Below are 19,496 nucleotides of genomic sequence, written 5' to 3' on the forward strand. Positions count from 1 at the left end.
TGTATGTAGAGGTGTCTGTAGAGATGTGTGTGTGTGTATGTAGAGGTGTCTGTAGAGATGTGTATGTGTATGTATGTAGAGGTGTCTGTATAGATGTGTGTGTATGTATGTAGAGGTGTCTGTAGAGATGTGTGTGTATGTAGAGGTGTCTGTAGAGATGTCCGTAGAGATGTGTGTGTATGTATGTAGAGGTGTCTGTAGAGATGTGTGTGTGTGTATGTAGAGGTGTCTGTAGAGATGTGTGTGTATGTATGTAGAGGTGTCTGTACAGATGTGTGTGTATGTAGAGGTGTCTGTACAGATGTGTGTGTATGTAGAGGTGTCTGTACAGATGTGTGTGTATGTAGAGGTGTCTGTAGAGATGTGTGTGTATGTAGAGGTGTCTGTAGAGATGTGTGTGTATGTAGAGGTGTCTGTAGAGATGTGTGTATGTATGTAGAGATGTCTGTAGAGATGTGTGTGTGTATGTATGTAGAGGTGTCTGTAGAGATGTGTGTGTGTGTGTATGTAGAGGTGTCTATAGAGATGTGTGTATGTGTATGTAGAGGTGTCTGTAGAGATGTGTGTGTATGTAGAGGTGTCTGTAGAGATGTGTGTGTGTGTATGTATGTAGAGGTGTCTGTAGAGATGTATGTGTATGTATGTAGAGGTGTCTGTAGAGATGTGTGTGTATGTAGAGGTGTCTGTAGAGATGTGTGTATGTAGAGGTGTCTGTAGAGATGTGTGTGTGTGTATGTAGAGGTGTCTGTAGAGATGTGTGTGTATGTTTGTATGTAGAGGTGTCTGTAGAGATGTGTATGTATGTATGTAGAGGTGTCTGTAGAGATGTGTGTATGTATGTATGTAGAGGTGTCTGTAGAATTGTGTGTATGTATGTATGTAGAGGTGTCTGTAGAGATGTGTGTGTGTGTATGTAGAGGTGTCTGTAGAGATGTGTATGTGTATGTATGTAGAGGTGTCTGTATAGATGTGTGTGTATGTATGTAGAGGTGTCTGTAGAGATGTGTGTGTATGTAGAGGTGTCTGTAGAGATGTCCATAGAGATGTGTGTGTATGTATGTAGAGGTGTCTGTAGAGATGTGTGTGTGTGTATGTAGAGGTGTCTGTAGAGATGTGTGTGTATGTATGTAGAGGTGTCTGTACAGATGTGTGTGTATGTAGAGGTGTCTGTACAGATGTGTGTGTATGTAGAGGTGTCTGTACAGATGTGTGTGTATGTAGAGGTGTCTGTAGAGATGTGTGTGTATGTAGAGGTGTCTGTAGAGATGTGTGTGTATGTAGAGGTGTCTGTAGAGATGTGTGTATGTATGTAGAGATGTCTGTAGAGATGTGTGTGTGTATGTATGTAGAGGTGTCTGTAGAGATGTGTGTGTGTGTGTATGTAGAGGTGTCTATAGAGATGTGTGTATGTGTATGTAGAGGTGTCTGTAGAGATGTGTGTGTATGTAGAGGTGTCTGTAGAGATGTGTATGTATGTATGTAGAGGTGTCTGTAGAGATGTGTGTATGTATGTATGTAGAGGTGTCTGTAGAATTGTGTGTATGTATGTATGTAGAGGTGTCTGTAGATATGTGTGTGTATGTATGTAGAGGTGTCTGTACAGATGTGTGTGGATGTATGTAGAGGTGTCTGTACAGATGTGTGTGTATGTTTGTAGAGGTGTCTTTAGAGATGTGTATGTATGTATGTAGAGGTGTCTGTAGAGATGTGTGTGTATGTATGTAGAGGTGTCTTTAGAGATGTGTGTATGTAGAGGTGTCTGTAGAGATGTGTGTATGTAGAGGTGTCTGTAGAGATGTGTGTGTGTGTATGTAGAGGTGTCTGTAGAGATGTGTGTGTATGTATGTAGAGGTGTCTGTACAGATGTGTGTGTATTTAGAGGTGTCTGTAGAGATGTGTGTGTGTATGTATGTAGAGGTGTCTGTAGAGATGTGTATGTATGTAGAGGTGTCTGTAGAGATGTGTGTGTATGTATGTAGAGGTGTCTGTACAGATGTGTATGTATATAGAGGTGTCTGTAGAGATGTGTGTGTGTGTATGTATGTATGTAGAGGTGTCTGTAGAGATGTGTGTATGTAGAGGTGTCTGTAGAGATGTGTGTGTATGTATGTAGAGGTGTCTGTAGAGATGTGTATGTATGTAGAGGTGTCTGTAGAGATGTGTGTGTGTGTAGAGGTATCTGTAGAGATGTGTGTGTATGTAGAGGTGTCTGTAGAGATGTGTGTGTGTGTATGTAGAGGTGTCTGTAGAGATGTGTATGTGTATGTATGTAGAGGTGTCTGTATAGATGTGTGTGTATGTATGTAGAGGTGTCTGTAGAGATGTGTGTGTATGTAGAGGTGTCTGTAGAGATGTCCGTAGAGATGTGTGTGTATGTATGTAGAGGTGTCTGTAGAGATGTGTGTGTGTGTATGTAGAGGTGTCTGTAGAGATGTGTGTGTATGTATGTAGAGGTGTCTGTACAGATGTGTGTGTATGTAGAGGTGTCTGTACAGATGTGTGTGTATGTAGAGGTGTCTGTACAGATGTGTGTGTATGTAGAGGTGTCTGTAGAGATGTGTGTGTATGTAGAGGTGTCTGTAGAGATGTGTGTGTATGTAGAGGTGTCTGTAGAGATGTGTGTATGTATGTAGAGATGTCTGTAGAGATGTGTGTGTGTATGTATGTAGAGGTGTCTGTAGAGATGTGTGTGTGTGTGTATGTAGAGGTGTCTATAGAGATGTGTGTATGTGTATGTAGAGGTGTCTGTAGAGATGTGTGTGTATGTAGAGGTGTCTGTAGAGATGTGTGTGTGTGTATGTATGTAGAGGTGTCTGTAGAGATGTGTGTGTATGTATGTAGAGGTGTCTGTACAGATGTGTGTGTATGTATGTAGAGGTGTCTGTAGAGATGTCTGTAGAGATGTGTATGTATGTAGAGGTGTCTGTAGATATGTGTGTGTATGTATGTAGAGGTGTCTGTACAGATGTGTGTGGATGTATGTAGAGGTGTCTGTACAGATGTGTGTGTATGTTTGTAGAGGTGTCTTTAGAGATGTGTATGTATGTATGTAGAGGTGTCTGTAGAGATGTGTGTGTGTGTGTATGTATGTAGAGGTGTCTTTAGAGATGTGTGTATGTAGAGGTGTCTGTAGAGATGTGTGTATGTAGAGGTGTCTGTAGAGATGTGTGTGTGTGTATGTAGAGGTGTCTGTAGAGATGTGTGTGTATGTATGTAGAGGTGTCTGTACAGATGTGTGTGTATTTAGAGGTGTCTGTAGAGATGTGTGTGTGTATGTATGTAGAGGTGTCTGTAGAGATGTGTATGTATGTAGAGGTGTCTGTAGAGATGTGTGTGTATGTATGTAGAGGTGTCTGTACAGATGTGTATGTATATAGAGGTGTCTGTAGAGATGTGTGTGTGTGTATGTATGTATGTAGAGGTGTCTGTAGAGATATGTGTGTGTAGAGGTGTCTGTAGAGATGTGTGTGTATGTATGTAGAGGTGTCTGTAGAGATGTGTGTGTATGTATGTAGAGGTGTCTGTATAGATGTGTGTGTGTATGTAGAGGTGTCTGTATAGATGTGTGTGTATGTAGAGATGTCTGTAGAGATGTGTGTGTATGTAGAGGTGTCTGTAGAGATGTGTGTGTATGTAGAGGTGTCTGTAGAGATGTGTGTGTATGTAGAGGTGTCTGTAGAGATGTGTGTGTATGTAGAGGTGTCTGTAGAGATGTGTGTGTGTGTATGTATGTAGAGGTGTCTGTAGAGATGTGTGTATGTATGTATGTAGAGGTGTCTGTAGAGATGTGTGTATGTAGAGGTGTCTGTAGAGATGTGTGTGTATGTAGAGGTGTCTGTAGAGATGTGTGTATGTAGAGGTGTCTGTAGAGATGTGTGTGTGTGTATGTAGAGGTGTCTGTAGAGATGTGTGTGTATGTTTGTATGTAGAGGTGTCTGTAGAGATGTGTATGTATGTATGTAGAGGTGTCTGTAGAGATGTGTGTATGTATGTATGTAGAGGTGTCAGTAGAATTGTGTGTATGTATGTATGTAGAGGTGTCTGTAGAGATGTGTGTGTGTGTATGTAGAGGTGTCTGTAGAGATGTGTATGTGTATGTATGTAGAGGTGTCTGTATAGATGTGTGTGTATGTATGTAGAGGTGTCTGTAGAGATGTGTGTGTATGTAGAGGTGTCTGTAGAGATGTCCATAGAGATGTGTGTGTATGTATGTAGAGGTGTCTGTAGAGATGTGTGTGTGTGTATGTAGAGGTGTCTGTAGAGATGTGTGTGTATGTATGTAGAGGTGTCTGTACAGATGTGTGTGTATGTAGAGGTGTCTGTACAGATGTGTGTGTATGTAGAGGTGTCTGTACAGATGTGTGTGTATGTAGAGGTGTCTGTAGAGATGTGTGTGTATGTAGAGGTGTCTGTAGAGATGTGTGTGTATGTAGAGGTGTCTGTAGAGATGTGTGTATGTATGTAGAGATGTCTGTAGAGATGTGTGTGTGTATGTATGTAGAGGTGTCTGTAGAGATGTGTGTGTGTGTGTATGTAGAGGTGTCTATAGAGATGTGTGTATGTGTATGTAGAGGTGTCTGTAGAGATGTGTGTGTATGTAGAGGTGTCTGTAGAGATGTGTATGTATGTATGTAGAGGTGTCTGTAGAGATGTGTGTATGTATGTATGTAGAGGTGTCTGTAGAATTGTGTGTATGTATGTATGTAGAGGTGTCTGTAGATATGTGTGTGTATGTATGTAGAGGTGTCTGTACAGATGTGTGTGGATGTATGTAGAGGTGTCTGTACAGATGTGTGTGTATGTTTGTAGAGGTGTCTTTAGAGATGTGTATGTATGTATGTAGAGGTGTCTGTAGAGATGTGTGTGTATGTATGTAGAGGTGTCTTTAGAGATGTGTGTATGTAGAGGTGTCTGTAGAGATGTGTGTATGTAGAGGTGTCTGTAGAGATGTGTGTGTGTGTATGTAGAGGTGTCTGTAGAGATGTGTGTGTATGTATGTAGAGGTGTCTGTACAGATGTGTGTGTATTTAGAGGTGTCTGTAGAGATGTGTGTGTGTATGTATGTAGAGGTGTCTGTAGAGATGTGTATGTATGTAGAGGTGTCTGTAGAGATGTGTGTGTATGTATGTAGAGGTGTCTGTACAGATGTGTATGTATATAGAGGTGTCTGTAGAGATGTGTGTGTGTGTGTATGTATGTATGTAGAGGTGTCTGTAGAGATGTGTGTATGTAGAGGTGTCTGTAGAGATGTGTGTGTATGTATGTAGAGGTGTCTGTAGAGATGTGTATGTATGTAGAGGTGTCTGTAGAGATGTGTGTGTGTGTAGAGGTATCTGTAGAGATGTGTGTGTATGTATGTAGAGGTGTCTGTAGAGATGTGTGTTTGTGTATGTAGAGGTGTCTGTAGAGATGTGTGTGTATGTAGAGGTGTCTGTAGAGATGTGTGTGTATGTATGTAGAGGTGTCTGTAGAGATGTGTGTGTGTGTGTATGTAGAGGTGTCTGTAGAGATGTGTGTATGTATGTATGTAGAGGTGTCTGTAGAGATGTGTGTGTGTATGTATGTAGAGGTGTCTGTAGAGATGTGTATGTATGTATGTAGAGGTGTCTGTAGAGGTGTTTGTATGTATGTATGTAGAGGTGTCTGTAGAGATGTGTGTCTGTATATATGTAGAGGTGTCTGTAGAGATGTGTGTGTGTATGTATGTAGAGGTGTCTGTAGAGATGTGTGTGTGTATGTATGTAGAGGTGTCTGTAGAGATGTGTGTGTATGTATGTAGAGGTGTCTGTAGAGATGTGTGTGTGTATGTATGTAGAGGTGTCTGTAGAGATGTGTGTGTATGTATGTAGAGGTGTCTGTAGAGATGTGTGTTTATGTATGTAGAGGTGTCTGTAGAGATGTGTGTGTATGTAGAGGTGTCTGTAGAGATGTGTGTGTATGTATGTAGAGGTGTCTATAGAGATGTGTGTGTGTGTATGTAGAGGTGTCTGTAGAGATGTGTGTGTGTATGTAGAGGTGTCTGTAGAGATGTGTGTGTATGTAGAGGTGTCTGTAGAGATGTGTGTGTATGTAGAGGTGTCTGTAGAGATGTGTGTGTGTATGTATGTATGTAGAGGTGTCTGTAGAGATGTGTGTATGTATGTATGTAGAGGTGTCTGTCGAGATGTGTGTGTATGTATGTATGTAGAGGTGTCTGTAGAGATGTGTGTGTATGTATGTAGAGGTGTCTGTAGAGATGTGTGTGTGTGTATGTAGAGGTGTCTGTAGAGATGTGTGTGTATGTATGTAGAGGTGTCTGTAGAGATGTGTGTATGTATGTAGAGGTGTCTGTAGAGATGTGTGTGTATGTTGAGGTGTCTGTAGAGATGTGTGTGTGTGTGTATGTATGTAGAGGTGTCTGTAGAGATGTGTGTATGTATGTATGTAGAGGTGTCTGTAGAAATGTGTGTGTATGTATGTAGAGGTGTCTGTAGAGATGTGTATGTATGTAGAGGTGTCTGTAGAGATGTGTGTGTGTGTAGAGGTATCTGTAGAGATGTGTGTGTATGTATGTAGAGGTGTCTATAGAGATGTGTGTGTATGTATGTAGAGGTGTCTGTAGAGATGTGTGTGTGTATGTATGTAGAGGTGTCTGTAGAGTGGTGTGTATGTATGTATGTAGAGGTGTCTGTAGAGATGTGTGTGTATGTAGAGGTGTCTGTAGAGATGTGTGTATGTATGTATGTAGAGGTGACTGTAGAGATGTGTGTGTATGTAGAGGTGTCTGTAGAGATGTGTGTGTATGTATGTAGAGGTGTCTGTAGAAATGTGTGTGTATGTATGTAGAGGTATCTGTAGAGATGTGTGTGTGTGTATGTAGAGGTGTCTGTAGAGATGTGTGTGTGTGTAGATGTATCTGTAGAGATGTGTGTGTATGTATGTATAGGTGTCTATAGAGATGTGTGTGTGTGTATGTAGAGGTGTCTGTAGAGATGTGTGTGTATGTAGAGGTGTCTGTAGAGATGTGTGTGTATGTATGTAGAGGTGTCTATAGAGATGTGTGTGTGTGTATGTAGAGGTGTCTGTAGAGATGTGTGTGTATGTAGAGGTGTCTGTAGAGATGTGTGTGTATGTAGAGGTGTCTGTAGAGATGTGTGTGTGTGTGTATGTATGTAGAGGTGTCTGTAGAGATGTGTGTATGTATGTATGTAGAGGTGTCTGTCGAGATGTGTGTGTATGTATGTATGTAGAGGTGTCTGTAGAGATGTGTGTGTATGTATGTAGAGGTGTCTGTAGAGATGTGTGTGTGTGTATGTAGAGGTGTCTGTAGAGATGTGTGTGTATGTATGTAGAGGTGTCTGTAGAGATGTGTGTATGTATGTAGAGGTGTCTGTAGAGATGTGTGTGTATGTAGAGGTGTCTGTAGAGATGTGTGTGTGTGTGTGTATGTATGTAGAGGTGTCTGTAGAGATGTGTGTGTATGTATGTAGAGGTGTCTGTAGAGATGTGTGTATGTGTATGTAGAGGTGTCTATAGAGATGTGTGTGTATGTATGTAGAGGTGTCTGTAGAGATGTGTGTATGTGTATGTAGAGGTGTCTGTAGAGATGTGTGTGTATGTATGTAGAGGTGTCTGTAGAGATGTGTGTGTGTATGTATGTAGAGGTGTCTGTAGAGATGTGTGTGTATGTATGTAGAGGTGTCTGTAGAGATGTGTGTGTATGTAGAGGTGTCTGTAGAGATGTGTGTATGTGTATGTAGAGGTGTCTGTAGAGATGTGTGTGTATGTAGAGGTGTCTGTAGAGATGTGTGTGTATGTATGTAGAGGTGTCTGTAGAGATGTGTGTGTGTGTATGTAGAGGTGTCTGTAGAGATGTGTGTATGTGTATGTAGAGGTGTCTGTAGAGATGTGTGTATGTATGTATGTAGAGGTGTCTGTAGAGATGTGTGTGTGTATGTATGTAGATGTGTCTGTAGAGATGTGTGTGTGTATGTATGTAGAGGTGTCTGTAGAGATGTGTGTATGTATGTATGTAGAGGTGTCTGTAGAGATGTGTGTGTATGTAGAGGTGTCTGTAGAGATGTGTGTGTATGTAGAGGTGTCTGTAGAGATGTGTATGTATGTAGAGGTATCTGTAGAGATGTGTGTGTATGTATGTAGAGGTGTCTGTACAGATGTGTGTGTATGTAGAGGTGTCTGTAGAGATGTGTAAGTATGTAGAGGTGTCTTTAGAGATGTGTGTGTGTGTATGTAGAGGTGTCTGTAGAGATGTGTATGTAGAGGTGTCTGTAGAGATGTGTGTGTGTGTGTGTATGTATGTAGAGGTGTCTGTAGAGATGTGTTTGTATGTATGTAGAGGTGTCTGTAGAGATGTGTGTATGTGTATGTAGAGGTGTCTATAGAGATGTGTGTGTATGTATGTAGAGGTGTCTGTAGAGATGTGTGTATGTGTATGTAGAGGTGTCTGTAGAGATGTGTGTGTATGTATGTAGAGGTGTCTGTAGAGATGTGTGTGTGTATGTATGTAGAGGTGTCTGTAGAGATGTGTGTGTATGTATGTAGAGGTGTCTGTAGAGATGTGTGTGTATGTAGAGGTGTCTGTAGAGATGTGTGTATGTGTATGTAGAGGTGTCTGTAGAGATGTGTGTGTATGTAGAGGTGTCTGTAGAGATGTGTGTGTATGTATGTAGAGGTGTCTGTAGAGATGTGTGTGTGTGTATGTAGAGGTGTCTGTAGAGATGTGTGTATGTGTATGTAGAGGTGTCTGTAGAGATGTGTGTATGTATGTATGTAGAGGTGTCTGTAGAGATGTGTGTGTGTATGTATGTAGATGTGTCTGTAGAGATGTGTGTGTATGTATGTAGAGGTGTCTGTAGAGATGTGTGTATGTATGTATGTAGAGGTGTCTGTAGAGATGTGTGTGTATGTAGAGGTGTCTGTAGAGATGTGTGTGTATGTAGAGGTGTCTGTAGAGATGTGTATGTATGTAGAGGTATCTGTAGAGATGTGTGTGTATGTATGTAGAGGTGTCTGTACAGATGTGTGTGTATGTAGAGGTGTCTGTAGAGATGTGTAAGTATGTAGAGGTGTCTTTAGAGATGTGTGTGTGTGTATGTAGAGGTGTCTGTAGAGATGTGTATGTAGAGGTGTCTGTAGAGATGTTTGTGTGTTTATGTAGAGGTGTCTGTAGAGATGTGTGTATGTATGTATGTAGAGGTGTCTGTAGAGATGTGTGTATGTATGTATGTAGAGGTGTCTGTAGAGATGTGTGTGTATGTAGAGGTGTCTGTAGAGATGTGTGTGTATGTAGAGATGTGTGTGTATGTAGAGGTGTCTGTAGAGATGTGTGTGTATGTATGTAGAGGTGTCTGTACAGATGTGTGTGTATGTAGAGATGTGTGTGTATGTAGAGGTGTCTGTACAGATGTGTGTGTATGTAGAGATGTGTGTGTATGTAGAGGTGTCTGTACAGATGTGTGTGTATGTAGAGATGTGTGTGTATGTAGAGGTGTCTGTACAGATGTGTGTGTATGTAGAGATGTGTGTGTATGTAGAGGTGTCTGTAGAGATGTGTGTATGTATGTAGAGGTGTCTGTACAGATGTGTATGTATGTAGAGGTGTCTGTAGAGATGTGTGTATGTAGAGGTGTCTGTAGAGATGTGTATGTATGTATGTAGAGGTGTCTGTAGAGATGTGTGTGTATGTATGTAGAGGTGTCTGTAGAGATGTGTGTGTATAAGCTTGCCACTAGCCACCTGTTCAGTCCAGATGTTACTGGCTAAAGGATATGTGTTAGTCTCCCTTCTGCCCTCTCACCTGGCCACCCTATCAATCACACACGGATCACCCCCACTTTTATTGCCCTCCTTTATGTCCACTTTTTTCTACTTCATCCTCCGTTTTCTCTCCCTCCAGAAACAACAGTGGGTCAGTTTAGCCTCTGTTAGCTGAGTAAAACAGTCAAACATAGAGCCTAAAGCCCCAGTGTGAAAACACACTAACTAATCTATTGTAATGAAGGCCTGAGCACGACTTGGTGAAACTCCAACTAATCTCCCTCTTCTTTCTTTCTCTCCCTCCATCCCTCCATCCCTCCATCCCATCCTCCGCCTCATCTCTCCTTCTCTTAACAAAAGAAAGAAGAACACAGACACACACCACCCTTCAGAGTGTTTTGAAAGATGAGAGCGGCAGAACGAGCAAAGAAATACATTATTTCTCCTCCAACAAAATTAAAGCTCATTCACGACTCAGACATGAATATTCAACAACCTCTTCTCAGAGAGAAAGATGGAGAGAGAGAGTGAGAGGGGGAGATAGATGGGGAGAGAGCGAGAGAGAGGGGGAGAAAGATGAAGAGAGAGAGAGAGAGAGAGGGGGGGGGGGAGAAAGATGGAGAGAAAGAGAGAGGGGGAGATAAATGGAGAGTGAGAGGGGGAGAGAGAGAGAGAGGGGGAGAAATATGAAGAGAGAGAGAGAGAGAGAGAGAGGGGGGAGAAAGATGGAGAGAGAGAGAGAGGGGGAGAGAGAGAGATGGAGCGAGAGAGAGAGATGGAGAGAGAGAGATGGAGAGAGAGAGAGATGGAGAGAGAGAGGGGGGGAGAGAGAGGGGGGGAGAGAAAGACATGGGAGCTGGAGGAGGAGGTGTGTGTGTCCTAAGTAGTAAAGCCAAGATGTCTGACGTTTTCCCCCCAAGGTTATTCATCACTACTAAACACTCTGCCACAAAATTGTGAGTGGATGAGGTGAATTACCCCCATTAAACCTAAAGCTCTTTGAAATCTGCTGAAATGTAATTTGTCATCCATCATCAAATTGACAGCCACTATGCTGCCCTACAAAGGCAAAACGCAGTAAACACGAATTTGGTAAAAAATATTTTATCTGTTGTAACGGCCAGGTATATTATCTGATTAATGTGGTATTTACTTTCCTGACACAAGAACAAGCCAGTTGATCAAAATATACAATGGAGTATCAGAAATTGCTGTCTGTCTAGACAGAAAAATACTTTGAAGTCAGATTTTTCAGCAAAACAAATTACTGTGTTTTGCCTTTTTTAGAGCAGTATGGTTAAATAGCCATCTCGTCATTAAAGAACCGTGGCTAAATGTAATCCCCTGGAATTTAGCATTCTCAATCTGAATACAGTTGAATGCCCATTATTTTTTTTTATTTGAGTCATTGGAGTATAGTCGCATAAAGCACATGAAATGTCAATCATCGCTTTAGAGCCATATAGAGAACTGAGAGGGAAGCAGTCAGGGATTTTTTAAAAGTCTGAACAGAAATATCAGACTTTGTTTTCACAGTGCAAGAAAGGGAGGAGGGTGGAAGAGGGAAAAAAGGGGAGAAATTGAAAAAGATGAGAGCGAGAACAAGCCAGAGAGACCAACGAAAGGAGTGTAAAAACAGAGGAAGAAGCCACAGAACAGAAGAGTGTGCTAAATGAGAGAGAATAGGTACAGTTACTTACTTTTGAGTTCGAGGCGTATGAAGTCGGTGTTGCCGAGGTTTTCCAGGAACACCCCGTAGGGAGCGCTGGTCTTGAAGTAGAAGGCGATATCAGCGCTGGTCTCTCCCTGGAAGGTGGAGAAATGTAGATAGGAGGAGGGCGTGGTGAACGACGCTGCGTTCCAGTAATTACCTGGGGAAGAGGGGAAACGCAGGGGAAATGGAGGGGAAACGCAGGGGAAAAGGAGGGGAAACGCAGGGGAAAAGGAGGGGAAATGCAGGGGAAAAGGAGGGGAAACGCAGGGGAAACGCAGGGGAAAAGGAGGGGAAACGCAGGGGAAACGCAGGGGAAAAGGAGGGGAAACGCAGGGGAAATGGAGGGGAGAAAAAGAGGATGTCAGATGACCTTTGGAGGAACAAAAGCTCATGGCATGGGGTTCAGCTTTGCTCTCTCTCTCTCTCTCTCTCTTTCAATTCAATTTCAATTTAAGGACATTATTGGCATGGGAATTATATGTTTACATTGCCAAAGCAAGTGAAATAGATAATAAACAAAAGTGAAATAAACAATAAAACGTTTTACAGTAAACATTACACTCACAAACATTTCAAATGTCATATTATATGCAAATAGTTAAAGTACAAAAGGGAAAATAAATAAACATAAATATGGGTCTCTCTCTCTCTGCATCTTTCTGGGAGGAGGAAGGGGAAGATGACAAAGAGAGGTAGTGTGAGAGCGATAGAGAGAGAAAGAGAGAGAAAGAGAAGCTATGTGCACACTGCCCACAAAATGAGGTGGAAACTGAGCTGCACTTCCTAACCTCCTGCCAAATGTATGACCACATTAGAGACACATATTTCCCTCAGATTACACAGACCCCCAAAGAATTAGAAAACAAACACAATTTTGATAAACTCCCATATCTATTGGGTGAAATACCACAGTGTGCCATCACAGCAGCAAGATTTGTGACCTGTTGCCACAAGAAAAAAGGGCACCCAGATAAGAACAAACATAATTGTGAATCCAACCCATATTTATGTTTATTTATTTTCCCTTTTGTACTTTAACTATTTGCACATAATATGACATTTGAAATGTCTTTATTCTTTTGGAACTTTTGTGAGGGTACATTTTGCTTTTAATTTTGATTGTTTATTTCACTTTTGTTTGTTATCTATTTCACTTGCTTTGACAATGTTAACATATGTTTCATATGCCAATAAAGCCCTTAAATTGAATTGAATTGAATTGAAAGAGTGAGGCAGCATGTATTGTATGTTGTTATCTGTTCAGTGAGATCTGTGTAAAGCTTCAATCTAAAGACTTCATTCACACAGAGACACTTACGAGACTGTGTGGTTATTTGTATGTGTGAGTGTGTGTGTGTATGTGTGTGTGTGGGATGGCAGATGCATCTGTCACTTCCAGCCATGCCCTGAATAACATTAAATCTGCCCCTCCCTCACCCCTTCTCTATCTCTCTCCCCCTCTTTTTTAAATCTCTTTCTCTCTTTCCCTCTATCCCTCTCTGTTTCCCCCGCTCTCTCTAAGCCTCTCTGCTCTGGGATGGGATGCTTGGCAAGAGTAGGAGTCCAGTGCTTTTACAAAGGAGGGCTTATCACACTGTCCCAGAAGCCGCACGCACATGCACAAGCACACGCAAGCACACACACACGCACACACACACGTACACGCACACACACGCACACGCACGCACACTTGCCACCTACTGGGCCCTTTTTTATTATTTGAAGTCTTTGCTATTTAATAACCATTACCCAGAGGCAGACATGGCTACAGAATAGGATTAACTTGGGACTCGATGCAAGAGACTCACACACACAGGTCCTGGCCGTTCTGCCACCCTAGGCGAGACAAAAAGAATGGCAGGCCCTACAATAATAGTCCCAGTAAGCAAAATGACATTGAAAAGATGTCTAAAATATGTATTTTCCCAGACATTGAAGTTAAGTTCAATTTAGGTTCTGAATCAAAGACAAAAATATGTATTTTCTGGACGTTGATATCAGGTTAATCTTCTGTTCTGAAGGAAAATATGTAATTTATAGACGTCTATGTTTGTGCCAAATCAAGGCTTGTCCAGACCGGACTAAATCTGAACCAAACATAGACGTCTATGATTGGTTCAGATTTGGTCCAGACCGGACCAAAAATCAACGTCCGTGGACATGGAAATCAATGCCGGTCTGGACTGCACAAAAAAAAAAGACGTCCAAAAAGCGTCAGCATCGGTCCGTGCTTACTGAGGTATAGTCTACAGCAGGGATGTACAAAATTGAAACCACTGATCATGACATTGGGTTGTCGTGACGTGACTTTCATTAATATGGCGACTGTTATTTATCGAATCAACTAACTATGTTTAATTGTCACTCAATTAAATTAATCTAACAATTAACTCATTAGGAATTTGGGGCACCACGGAAGAAGTTGTTTAACGAGTTACCATCTCCCGAATTAAACTCTTAGAAGATATATATGTTATATATCGATAACAGTTACTTATTAAATAATTACCTCTTATCAGTCTCATTCTGAACGTCGCATAATCCTTGAACCTGCAAGAACCCTAACCTTATTGATGAATCAGCAATACACACATTGGCTCAATTATTTATTTACTAACTAACTCAATAACAATTCCAGAATACATAAAACACTAACATTATACAGTAAATACAGTCTAGCGGACTAACAAAACAGGACAGTTTGGTTATAACACGATGGTGGATTCAGAGAGAGGGGGGGAGGAAGAGACAAAGGAATTCACCTATCGGACGTTTCTTAACTACGCTCACGGAAATACAAATGCTTAGCACCCGCTCATTCGGATTAGAAATGCAACATGTATTTACGTGTAGCTGTCCTTGATAGTTGAGCTGATGATGTAGGACTCTGGCTTGCCCACCAGAGATCCCAATGTCCTTGGTAGAGTTTTTGGTCATAGTGTTGGTTAGAATGGATATTTCAGCATACCCTGTAGTTCGTAGAGTTGATCTGTTAAGAATTAATACTTCAGAAGTACCAACGGTTGTCTGAGAGGGATTGTCCTTCCCAACTCATGTCTTTAGTGAAAGTTCTCTAGACGACTATACATGCCAGCTGCAGACTGGTAATGCTAAGGTCTAGTGCGTTGTCTTCTTCTTCACCTCGTGTAGAGGATGAGAGTTTCAGAGTTTCTCACCATTTCAAACGTGTGGACTAACGTCTCCTGTTTTCTGGTCTTTCTGGTCTAACCATTTTGTAACGTTTAGCTCACGCTTCACGTCTGCTGGTCTGGTAGAGATTCAACCATTTGCAACATCCGGTTTACACCATAATCTGCTTGGTCTAATGTTAATTTGTTTTTCAAGGCTTTTTATGCCCTCGGGATAAAAGGGGCGTTCCATCATGTTTGTGCTCATCTGTGCGTGGCCACTGACTGAGAACAAATCAATATGGAAAACAATCATCTCATCTAGAATACTAAAATCACATTGTTGTCTTCACAAAATTATTATTATACTTAATAATTTGTTTTATGCAACAATTAGATGCAAACCTCATAACTGGGAAGAGCACACCCCCAAATATACAGTTATGTTGTTCCACCGTCTTTAATGACGACACAACATAGTAACGAATTTGACATTATTGTTTTTTAAGTCCCCACTGACCATTTCCCACATTCTTTGAAGTAGGAATATTGTTTCATTATTCACTTTTGGATGTTGGAATCTTGGCGGGAAGACTTCCTTTGTTCCACAGGGAAATTCCCTCTCCCAATACTGCATGGCACAGAAAATAAAGTTTCTTCAAGGAATTTACAACCGGTCATAAAACTGGCCCCCAGGAGAGGGGGTGTTCAAACCTTTGCCTAGCCAGCATCTTTGATCCTCAGCCCATGAGGGCAAGTCATGACAGGGTAAAACTCCTGTCCATTTTACTTTGGCCTGACATGTTTTTAGGTTATGTTATTTGTTAACATGTCAGTGCATTTGTCAGGCTGTTTGATCGGAGAAACCTGCATGATGTAAAAAGGGTCCGTCTCATTGCATTGTCATACATTTTACCTCCAGCCTGTAGGCTTAGGAAAGGCCACATACTCTTTCTACCATATCCTATATCAGCTATATGATTTATGTTAGATAATTCTTTGGACGGAACGTTGGTGGAGCGCCGCAGTGGTGCGTCTCTCCAACAGCACCCTGGAGAGGTGCGCTCGGAATGGACAAGATAAATATTTGGAGTCCCTGCCTTTGACAAAGTGGGCACTGCTTATCATAGGGCGGCATCAGCTCTCACCTAAAAAGCCCATATGCCACTGGTTGGGAGAAAATGTCATTGTTTTTGGACAGAATTAATTATGTGAGGTTTTATGTGTTGTTGGAGGTGCGTCTTGGTCAGTTTAGTTCAGAAAATGCTGCCCTCGTCAATCTGCCGCCATAGGAAGACGCCTAATCCTGTCTAATGAGCGGGCCGGCCCTGCACACACACACACACACTCACACACTCTTCCAGCTATGATTGAAGGTCGTGTCCTTTGTCCCTACATCATGTGGACATGGTAATGATAGCGTTTGAAAGGGTCGGAAACGTTTTATCCTTTCTTTCTTTCCTTCATTCTTCCATTCCTTTCTCCTTTTAAGTTTGTATAATTTAGTTTGATTTTCTATTCCTTTTATGAAAGGCCTCTAATTGTATTGCTCTGAAGAGAAAAAGTTTAAAAGATTGAAAAACACCCTTAAGGTGATTGACACAAAATACCTACGTTGAATTGAGTACGTGGGTGTGTGTGTATGAGCACGTTTACACTCATTTTTACACGCACGCGTGCCCACACACACGGAATTACCATAATCAGTGTTTCATCTAGAAATACAGTACCAGTCAAAAGTTTGGACACATCTACTCATTCAAGGGTTTTTCTTTATTTTTACCATTTTCTACATTGTAGAATAATAGTGAAGACATCAAAACTATGAAATAACACATATGGAATCATGTAGTAACCAAAAAAGTGTTAAACAAATGAAAATATATTTTATATTTGAGATTCTTCAAAGTAGCCACCCTTTGCCTTGATGACAGCTTTGCACACTCTTGGCATTCTCTCAACCAGCTTCATGAGGTAGTCACCTAGAATGCATTTCAATTAACAGGTGTGCCTTGTTAAAAGTGAATTTGTGGAATTTCTTTCCTTCTTAATGTGTTTGAGCCAATCAGTTGTGTTGTGACAAGGTAGGGGTGGTATACAGAAGGTAGCCCTATTTGGTAAAAGACCAAGTCCATATTATGGCAAGAACAGCTCAAATAAGCAAAGAGAATGTTACAGGAGGGGGTCGCTCCTGAACTGCGACCCCCTCCTGTAACATTCTCTTTGCAATAGGTGTCATCCTCCGACAACCTTAGGCACCTCCTCACTCACAGTCTGGACTAATCAGTATCCTATTGGTGTCACCTGTGTCTACCTGTTCACCTGTGTATTTATGCCCTCACTTCCCTGTGTTCCCTTGCTCAGTTTTCTCTGTTGTTTCTCTATGTCCAGCAGTACTACTCATTGTCTGATCGGAGACCAATGTACAGGTACTTGAGAAGTGTTCTCCCTGTTTCTTTATTTGTTTCAGTCGTAGGTAGTATTTCTTTTTTTGTCTGTCAGCCGGTTTTTGGAGACTTATTTGCTCTGCCTTTCTTTTATCGTGTTAAGTCCGTTATTTTGTATTCTGGCTTCGGGACCACCAGTAAAGATCCTTGTTTCACCATCTCTGCCTACTGTCTACTGTATATCCTGCACCGCACCTGGGTCACACCTCACCTCAACCCTTACAGAGAAACAACAGTCATCATTACTTTAAGACATGAAGGCACACTTAACCAGCATGGCTACCACAGCATTCTGCAGCGATACGCCGTCCCATCTGGTTTCCGCTTAGTGGGACTATAATTTGTTTTTCAACAGGACAATGACCCAAAACACACCTCCAGGCTGTGTAAGGGCTTTTTGACCAAGGAGAGTGATGGAGTGCTGCATCAATTGAGATGGTTTGGGATGAATTGGACCGCAGAGTGAAGGAAAAGCAGCCAACAAGGGCTTAGCATATGTGGGAACTCCTTCAAGAATGTTGGAAAAGCATTCCTCATGAAGCTGGTTGAGAGAATGTCAAGAGTGTGCAAAGCTGTTATCAAGGCAAAGGGTGGCTACTTTGAAGAATCTCAAATATAAAATATATTTTCATTTGTTTAACACTTTTTTGGTTACTACATGATTCCATATGTGTTATTCCATAGTTTTGATGTCTTCACTATTATTGTACAATGTAGAAAATAGTAAAAATAAAGAAAAACCCTTGAATGAGTAGGTGTGTCCAAACTTTTGACTGGTACTGTACATGTTTCACATTGCAATACATGTTCATATAAAGTCATTGCCTTTCACAATGCAATTCTCACATTACTTTTGATATGATTATTTTCTCTTTTGTTAAAAGACAATTTAATATTACTTAATCAGACTGCTTTTAATTGATGATCACTTAAAGGTTTGGTAAACCTATAGATTTTACATGTAAACTGGATTGTCTGCTACAGATTTTGAGAACTACATAATGTTTTTTTTTTCTCTGTAAAGTAGAAACATAAAACGTATGATATATACTCAAATGTACTACTATGATGATGACTATTATGATTTTACTTCACATTAAGTAAAAAATAAATCAGATATTGACAAGATTAGGAATGTACTGTCTGTAACTAATCATACAGTACGGGGGGGGGGGGGGGGGGGGGGTATGGCGTTCACACTGCTTTACTAAAATTGCATTGGCCAATACAATACTGTAATACCGTAATATATGGCTTTTACGTACAGTAGCAGACACTTTTATCCAAAGTGACAACAGTCCAGACATTTTGGTATGTGATCCCAGTGGGAATTGAACCAACAACTCTGGTATTGCTATTGCCATGCTCTTATGAACTGAGCCACGTACAGAACCACTTCAATACATACATACAATACTGTAAAATACAATACACGATTACAATACAGGTGGAAGTTGTATGATTGCCATCCCCCGTACCACCCATATTAAGGCCATGGATGAGGTATGCAATGATTTCAATCCAGACTTATGTCTGGCTTGGATTCGCCATGCCAAAAGGTTTTTCCTCAGGTGCATGAACAATTTACTGCGATGTCGATGAGAACTGTATGTAGTTCTCAAAATCTGTTATAGACAAACCAGTTTAAAATCTATAGGTTTACCAAATGGTTACGTGATTATCAATTAAGACCAGGTGGATTAATTAATAGTCAAATGTATTTTAACAAATGAGAAGACATTAATGTGAGCACTGCATTGTGAAAAGCAATTACTTTACATTCAGTGCCTTCGGAAAGTATTCAGACTTTTTCCACATTTTATTACGTTACAGCCTTATACTAAAATGGATTAAATTCATATTTTTCCTCATCAATCTACACACAATACCCCATAATGACAAAGGGAAAATAGTTTTTTTGAATTTTTGCAAATTTTATAAAAATTAAAAACAGAAATACCTTATTTACATAAGTATTCAGACCCTTCGCTATGAGACTCGAAATTGAGCTCAGGTGCATCCTATTTCCATTGATAATCCTTGAGATGTTTCTACAACTTGATTGGAGTCCACCTGTGGTATATTCAATTAATTGGACATGATTTGGAAAGGCACACACCTGTCTATATAAGGTCCCACAGTTGACAGTGCATGTCAGAGCAAAAACCAAGCCCTGAGGTCGAAGGAATTGTCCGTAAAGCTCCGAGACAGGATTGTGTAGAGGCACAGATCTGGGGAAGGGTACCAAAAAATGTCTGTAGCATTGAAGGTCCCCAAGAACACAGTAGCCTCCATCATTCTTAAATGGACGAAGTTTGGAACCACCAAGACTCTTCCTAGAGCTGGCTGACCGGCCAAACTCAGCAATTGGGGGAGAGGGGCCTTGGTGGTGACCAAGAACCCGATGGTCACTCTGACAGAGCTCCAGAGTGTCTCTGTGGAGATCGGAGA

General features: G+C 41.1%; 1 protein-coding gene across 1 annotated transcript in view; it reads right to left on the bottom strand.

Annotated features, from left to right (window-relative positions):
• Window positions 1-19,496, bottom strand: part of LOC311109291 (contactin-associated protein-like 2) — a gene marked incomplete at its 3' end in the record, with an annotated part of 194,200 nt that overhangs the window by 63,406 nt on the left and 111,298 nt on the right. Inside the window, exon 17 of the mRNA XM_084152121.1 lies at window positions 11,457-11,627. Coding sequence (XP_084008247.1) covers window positions 11,457-11,627 — 171 coding nt within the window. The remainder of the gene's footprint in view (window positions 1-11,456; window positions 11,628-19,496) is intronic.

This window comes from Coregonus lavaretus (assembly GCF_964263955.1).
Source record: "Coregonus lavaretus genome assembly, chromosome: 34".
In the NCBI taxonomy this organism is placed as follows: domain Eukaryota; kingdom Metazoa; phylum Chordata; class Actinopteri; order Salmoniformes; family Salmonidae; genus Coregonus; species Coregonus lavaretus.